Here is an 8,039-nt window from a genome sequence, read left to right as displayed (position 1 = left end):
AATTTCAAATTCTGAACAGACTAATGTGTTTCACATCCGCCCATACCCCTGAGTGCACTCTCAGTTTTATATTCCAGACATCCAGTTATGAGAAAGAAAAAAAAACTACAATTCCCAGTTGCAGCGGATTACAAAGTGATAGACAGCCCGTTAATTATGTAGTTCTTCCGGTTTGCAAATTAGGGTTGTAAGGAAGTAGGGTTTCAAAAAGAACTATAGTATAAAATAACTTACTAACAGACATTGCTAAAACAAAGCATAAGAACAAATGTATGATCATACATACATAAAATGGTAGACATACCTTAAAGCAAACAGCCTATGATTGGCAGCTGATATTTACAATAGCAGTTGTCTAGTATTAATTATTGTATCCAGAGCAAAGTTATGCAGCAGGATGAAGAGCTTATTTATGGCTATAATTTACAAATGAATTAATACAACACAATGATATACCTACTTGACAATTAACATGTAAACATGTTATTTTGTGTGATTACATTTATTTATATACCCTGTATACAACTGGCAAAAATGAAAAATCAGTAATTTCATGTTTTTTATTTTCTTTTATGAAGACAAACTGAACAACACAGCATGAACTAGTCTGCATGCATGTACAACATTGTTTTATAGTTACCTGAAGTAAAAGGCATGGTAATATAGTTCCTTTTGTTGGCAAGGTAACAGCAGTAATAACAACAGGAAACACTACAAACAAAACTCAACTATGGAAATGTTCAGTAATTCCTGGAAAGTATTTCATGTAGTGATGTACAGTAAATGGTTCACTCCAAAAGTAACCATAATACCAGTGAATAACATTATACAGGAGTGTACAGTATAAAACAATCTAACAGTATTACATTAGTGAAAGAGTAATGTACGTAACGTAGGGAGAATGGATTTTGAACATTTTTGTACATTAAAGGTCATTATGTTGACAAGATGGCTGATGTTATTCGCAAGCTGTAGCACCACAGTTGACTGTAGAAATAGTCTGTGAAACACTGGAGGTGGAGGGGAACTTAACCGACCTGCTGTTGTTTGTAAGCTGAGTTTTGGAGAATCACATAAAAAAAAAAAACCACTGTATCAGACATCCATTACACTTCAAAATAAAGTTTTTTGTTTTTCTTGAAACACACCTGCAATCCACTCACAATTGACACACAGTCTAAACACATCCCACCAGTTAAGAGCCACTCATTTCCACTGCTTCAAAGTCACTGTCATCTGAACTCTCATAATCAAATTCTTCATGGTCCTCCAGTATCTCCTCGGGCCCATCCTCCAGCAGAGAAGCAGCATTTGGTCCTAAAGCCTGGCTGTAACTTGAGCATATGACTTGGAACTCCTCCTCCACATCTGCAAGCCTTTTCTGAAGAAGACACAGTAGTCCCTGATGACCCTCTTCACTTAAACTACCTAGAAGGAAAAATTAAAGCGAGGCATGTCAATACTTCCACTGAGTTAGTACTGTTGAGCTATTCATTAACTGACTTTACTGAAGAACTACAGACCATTTTAATATCCAGCCACAAGGAATCCACGGTGTAAAAAGTTGATCCACAGTGGATCTCAAAGTGAGTGTGGTTTTATTGTCGTATTTGTTATTCAATATGTCTGATCATTCAGATGATCCATGACTTTTTAATCACCAAAGGACAAAGGAAAATAATTTGAGAAACTAATAAAAATCCTGAAACTAACATGTGCTTTATGGAGACTTTTGTTGCCCTAATTATAGAAACCAATTCCAAGTCTCTAGGCCCAGCCATTTGCCTGTTTTCCACCTTTTTTTCTCTCTTTGTCAAATTGTGACCCAGAATGTAGCTCAACCCACTCCTCCCCAAAAAGTATAAAACCAGAAAAAAGCACAAAAAAAAAGAAAAAGAATACACATTAGTCAAATTGCTACGTTCATAAAAAGGATATGTAACAGTGGTTGGGTACGAACCCAGTATGCCCAAAAGCTTCACACAGTAAGAAGGTAACAAAAGTTAGTTTCTTACCACTATCTGATTTCATTGTCCTGATGTTCCCAGCCAGCTTTCTGAGGTAGGTGCAGTGCTGTCTCATCTCCCTCATCACAATGATCCTTTCCTCTTGAAGCCGCACTTTTGACATGTACGCATCATAAATCTTCTTCTTGGTGAGGATGTTGCTGGATTCTGAAGTCACATAAATAACATCTCTTCAATACAAATTTGACCTGTACATTCTAAACAGCAGGCAAAACAGAAGTAGTGTATGTACCTCCCAAAACCTGGTGCCGGCCAAAATTGAGATTCAAAAAGTCGGCTTATGAAGGTATAAGATGTTAGGAAGACACCCACACACTAAAGATAGTCTCCCTTGTTCTTTATTTCAAGAACTCCTACTTAGCTGCTTAAGAGCCTTTAAATACCTCACCCTATCTCACAAGTGGTGTAGGCCTGATGAAGACCTAATAAATGACTTGTCCTAATAAAGAATAAGGGAGTAAATCCTCAGTGTAGCAGTCAGCAAGAGAAATTGCGCAAACTAAATAAACATTGTATTTTTTATAATTTGATTATTTGAAAGTGCAGACCCAAACAGCAACAGATATGGGACAATTTTAATATTTTCTCTCAAAAGAATCATCGCTGCACAAAAATGGTAGAATAAACATTAAAATTACTCTGATAAATTGTGACATATGTTTACAGTAGAATATACAACATATTCACACACACACACACACACACACACACACACACACACACACACACGTTTGTTTTAGTGGTTTACGGGGACTCTCTATAGGCGTAATGGTTTTTATACTGTACAAACTGTATGTGCTATTGTCCTACACCAACCCTACACCTAAACCTACCCCTTACAGGAGACTGTCTGCATTTTTAGATAAAAAAAAAAAAAACACCATTTAGTATGTTTTTAAGTCTTTTGTTTTACGGGGACAGGCATTGTCCTCATAAACCACCTTCAAATTGTAATACCTCTGTCATACCCATGTTATTATACAAATTTTGTCCCCGTAAACCACAAAAACCAGTACACACACACACACACACACACACACACAGCCTTAGAGAGAAATTGATACATACCACTGCTGTGCACTTCCCATGGCCATATTAGACTGTCTGCCCCGCTGTCTCCTCTCTCCACAGAGAGTCCGCTCACCACCTTCTCTTCAGCGATGCGCTCCTCATCTGGCACCTGCTCATTGTAGAGCTTGATTGCTTCCAAAAGTTTTCTCTTCTCTTCCCACAATTTCCTTCGCCGCAAATGTCGAATTTTGTTGCTGTCTATAAAAATTACGAAACACACAATACATGATGTACAAGCATGTGTATGCAGATATCAGAAAGTAATTTGAAATAGTAATACTTATAACTAACTTAGGAATTAATATATCAAAATGTAAATAAGCAGAATAACTTAAAAGGCATAATAGGCTTAATATCTGTAAAATTAAGAGGAAGACATTTTCAAATTAAGGACCTGAAAATATGTTAATTCAAAAACAATCCAGATAATACATCTGCAAGTCATACAAATTACAAATATATTAGATGAGTTATCAACATACCAGTCTGATTATAAAGGCTGGCTTTTTTTTGATGAACACCAAGAAACATTTGTTCGATTGATTTCTGAAGGTTATGTTGGTCATCACATCCGGTACCTACAGAATCTTAAAGCAACAATAATACAAGTAAATGATTATGATCTCTTTTAGGCTGTACATTAAAAGAGTTTTAATATAAATTTTAAGATAATTTAGAGCCCCAAATCAGTGTTTACAGCCTCAATGGAGTTTACAAGCCCACAAGTTTATAGCAAACAAAACAGGATGACATGTCCTTACTTAATTCTCATGCATGGCAAAGATTCTCAGTTATACACATGATTACCACACTGCAATATTAAACTACTTAGATGACTGTCCATAAAGTACTGTACCCTCAGTAGCCCATTGTCTGACATCATGTACCCACTGAAGCACAGTGTTCTGAGAACACCCTAGTTCACTGCTCAAATCCTCCAGTCTCTGAGACTCAGCCTCAGCCTTTTTGAAAGTCTGGTGTAAAAAATAAAATAAAAGATGAACAAGGTTTCTACCTTTGCAATCTTAAAAACTGACAAAAATCATGAAAAGCTTTGTATTCATAACTTAAGGCATAGCATCATACCTTGATGTATCTGCTGGATAATGCGAGGTGAAGGCCTTCCCGCTTCCGTCGGTTCCACCCAATAGCATGGACAGTTAGCATGTCATTCCTGGCTGTTAACAACAAAATTATGCGATGGAGGATAGTATTAAAGCTCATGGTATTTCAGTTCATCCACACATTGACCACACATTGAGTTTTAATTTAAGAGAGACGTAATGCAGTTTTATTAATGTAGTGTCATATAAGAATATTTACAGTTTTCTCTTATGCAATCTCAGACAAAGTTTTTGACAGAAAGAATAAAAATAATAAGAAGAAGAAATAATAAAAGAAAGGTTTTCAAAAATAATATAAATAACCAACAATTACCAGATTTTGTCATGTACTTGGTTGTGAGGGCACAACGAGACAGGTAGCTGTTTACCATTTCAACCTCCTCCCCTGCAGTTGTGCCAGCACCTTCCTGATTTTTGCCACTCCAGATTATCTAATAAATCAGTGTGGCACATATATTTTAATCTTATACAGTGTATTATATAAGTAATAAAAATACAATGTCATATTACAATTTCATAACGGTATGGTTAAGAATATGAAGTACCTCACACTTGGTTGAATGAGCCTTGGCATGCATGACAGAAAGGAATGGTCTCATCTGCAGTAAAGGTCTGAGTTCCAACATGGAGACCGCCAGCTTCTCGAGGTAGGGCCAATACTTGCATGCGATATCCGTGCAATAGAACTGTCCATTTGTGGCTGCTTGGAGCTCCTTCTGCAGGTACAGTGGATAGGCGAATATTTCCCCCCTGTACATGTTAAGAGCCTTGAGTAGTAGTCCGTGTCTGCAGACAACCACCTCAAGACCCTCTTCATCCAGTTTGCTTGCACTTCTGGCAGTTTCACGTGCAGCAGACCACTGACTGGCTCCACAGATCCCTCTGCCAGCAGTCTGCATGACAAAATAATTCTGGTTAAAACTAAAAGTTGCGATTTATTTCTAACTAGTTAGTTCATCTATCAGGATGAGTCAGGTTACATCACACCATCACTGTAATGATTTGAGACAATGAAGGGTTACTCTCAAACTACTACTAAAGGTTATTATATTCAGTCAGAGCTCAGGGAGCTTCAGAAAATGCATCTTCCCCTTTCTCTACTCCAGATACAAACTGCATGCACAGTCACTATCTATTACAGAGATCTTCTATTATAAGAAGAATGAGCAAGTTACTAAACTAATTGCTTTGGGTGCCACCACACATACCATGTATCTAATTTCAAACCTCAACACAAGATTTGTCGGAAGACTGCAACCTATTGCTCAGAATGTTCGTAACAAACTAAGATGCTAGTCTGTATTATATAAGCTTACACCAACTGGTCTTGAGGGATACATTAACTATTTACTAAAGCAACAATCATACTTTTATCAAAATCAAACATTATATATTTTACTAACACTTTTCATTTTACTCCTGATCTCCTCAACAAAATGGTGCACATCAGTGTCCTTGGCAATGAAGGTACCATCAAAATATGGTTCTTCTGACCTTAATAGAATAAGAAAAAGATTATGTTGAGTGTCAGACATTATTTGTTCTGTAAATTTTACATTAAGTAAAATAATTACAAGTGTAAAACAACTAACCCTTTTGACTGACGAAATCGGTATAGTTTTCTGTTTCCATCTGCACAAAGAGCAAGGGTGTTGGGTGTACATGCCGGGCAGGTGAAGTGCTCTACACTGGCCATTTTCTCACACTGGTACTGGCAGAATGTGTATTCCATAAAGCTTCTTTGGAATACATCTCCATGTATTTTCCCAGCCTGTACATTAGATTAGTGAAGAGTAAAATGATCTCTGCTTAAGGAAACTTTGATCCACACTGATCTTACCCTTCCAAAGTGACAAGTCCTTCTCTCCAACATCTGCAAAAAACCTTGTCTTGATAAACTGGGTGCAATAGTTTTCATTTCTTCAAATGTACTGAAGACATCCACTGAAAACAGCGTGTCAGCATTCACAGATGCTGGCCAATACCCACTTCTTATTAGGTCACTCATGTCAGGTGTCCACTGTGCCAGACATACTTTGCACAACAAATTTGGCAAATGCAAATCATACTGACCTAAAATTAAAATATAGAACAATATTTGGTTATTTTTTAACAAACAAAGGAACAAAAATGAATTAAAATATAAAACCATAGATTCCTACCATTTATGCAAACCAAAATGATTGCTCTGCCAGCTGATTCAGTGATGTTTACAGGGTCACAAGTACATAAAGTGGCAGGTCTCACCGTAGGTAATAAACACACTGAAAAAAAAAAAAAAAGTTAAATGATTAGTGAAAAAGCATTAAAATATGTCCAATTATGATTTCAATTTAAATAAAAGTTTGACAAAAAAAAAAAAACATTTAACCACTTCACCAATAAGGTTCAAAACACTACCTTGATTGACCAGTGTATATTTGCCATCTTTTTTTACACAGCACACTGTTGGCTCAATGGGCTTGTAAATTCCCTCAATGCAGGACTCCCTGTTATGAAGGGTGAGTTTTTTGTGTATGTGTATGTCACAATCCATACACAGCCACTCTTCTGGCATGCAGTCTTTGCAGCGAATGATGGCAGGAGATGTGCAGTGGCTGCAGTTCTGTTCTGGAACCACATTGCAGGACAGCAAGCAGTTTATGTGATAGGACCTTGCTTTCCGCCACTCCTCTTGGGCTACAGATTGGCGCAAGCACCATGATTTGGATGTTGAAGGATACTTGTTTGTGCCTTGAACATTTGCTGAGGTCAGAATGTCCTGTAATTTCTGCATCTCACTGTCTGTAAGACAGAAACAAACAAACAAAAAATCATTCCTTTCAGGTTTATTGCTAACTTGCTTAATTACAGTAAGGTGGTGACATCTTACCAAATAAGTGTTCAGAGCAGTTTGATTGGGTAACTATGGGAACCTCCATAGCTGACTCAAAAGGAGTAGCATCCTCTCTGCCAACTACAGATACTACTAAAACATTTGTTAGAAAGGAAAGAGATAACACTTTTTTTTGTTGTCTTATTAACATATACTACAGCAGGGGTTCTCAACTCTGGCCCTTGAGATCCACTTTACAGCAGAGTTTAGCTCCAACCTTGATCAAATTCACCTGCATATAACTAGTATCTAGTAATCCTGAAAACCTTGATTAGCTTATTCGGGTGTGTTTGATCATGTTTGGAGCTAAAGGGCCAAAGATGTGAAACCCATTAATACAATGTTTGTATAGTGACTTAAGGCTATAATAGGCATGACTATTTAGCATGTCTGACAATTCCATTTAAATAACAAATTTATTAAAAAGAACACCTTATTGAGTTAACAAGCTTCAATCTATATACAATAGGCACAGTTACACTCTGTTAAGAAAAATAGTTTGGCGGGTAATCACAAATAATCTTGGAAGACATTGACTACCTGTAGCTGAAGCTCGTTTCCGTGTCTCTCCACTTCTGCTTCTTTTAAGCAGTGGACATCCTTCAGCATCTTTCTCCACCCATCGGACATTAAATTTATTATAAGCAGACGTTGCTTTGACCTTGGCTTCCTTTGCCTTGCGTGACAGAAAGTGAGAATTGTATGATAACACTGAAATATGGCCAACTCTTGAGCAGTTCATACAAATTTTGTGCTGTAATTCCCACAATTTAGTATTACCACCAAAACTGCAAGATCACTGTCTCAATAAATATACTCACTTTATTTTGAGCAAGAAGCATGTCTGCGATGAAAATGGCTAGAGGTAGATTATTCCATTTTACATCCTTGAGACACTTGACGACTGTAGCACAAGACTTATCAACTGGGTGTAATGGGACA

General features: G+C 37.1%; 1 protein-coding gene across 1 annotated transcript; it reads right to left on the bottom strand.

Annotated features, from left to right (window-relative positions):
* Positions 1 to 602: 602 nt before the first annotated feature.
* On the bottom strand, positions 603 to 8,007 carry LOC131530676 (uncharacterized). The gene is made up of 17 exons (XM_058761078.1): positions 7,919 to 8,007; positions 7,638 to 7,773; positions 7,095 to 7,190; positions 6,623 to 7,006; positions 6,385 to 6,486; positions 6,063 to 6,295; positions 5,815 to 5,993; positions 5,626 to 5,716; positions 4,768 to 5,115; positions 4,536 to 4,653; positions 4,185 to 4,276; positions 3,955 to 4,072; positions 3,581 to 3,685; positions 3,096 to 3,296; positions 2,016 to 2,174; positions 1,149 to 1,428; positions 603 to 1,054 (listed from the first exon to the last, which is right to left on the bottom strand). Exons 1-16 carry the CDS (start codon positions 7,937 to 7,939, stop codon positions 1,196 to 1,198), a joined length of 2,616 nt encoding a protein of 871 aa, XP_058617061.1. The 5' UTR covers positions 7,940 to 8,007; the 3' UTR covers positions 603 to 1,054; positions 1,149 to 1,195.
* Between the last annotated feature and the right edge of the window lie 32 nt (positions 8,008 to 8,039).

This window comes from Onychostoma macrolepis, chromosome 22 (assembly GCF_012432095.1).
Source record: "Onychostoma macrolepis isolate SWU-2019 chromosome 22, ASM1243209v1, whole genome shotgun sequence".
In the NCBI taxonomy this organism is placed as follows: Eukaryota; Metazoa; Chordata; class Actinopteri; order Cypriniformes; family Cyprinidae; genus Onychostoma; species Onychostoma macrolepis.
The sequence above is the reverse complement of the archived record's forward strand: the minus strand, read 5'-3'. Positions and strand labels throughout refer to the sequence as shown.

What these genes read in the sequence shown, in the direction of transcription:
- LOC131530676 (XM_058761078.1), bottom strand. Translation starts at nt 7,939, where the DNA reads ATGCTTCTTGCTCAAAATAAA. An exon ending in ATATACACTGGTCAATCAAG is followed by an intron (nt 6,487 to 6,622) that starts GTAGTGTTTTGA and finishes TTTTTTTTTCAG; the next exon opens with TGTGTTTATTACCTACGGTG. An exon ending in GACAATGAAATCAGATAGTG is followed by an intron (nt 1,429 to 2,015) that starts GTAAGAAACTAA and finishes TTTTCCTTCTAG; the next exon opens with GTAGTTTAAGTGAAGAGGGT.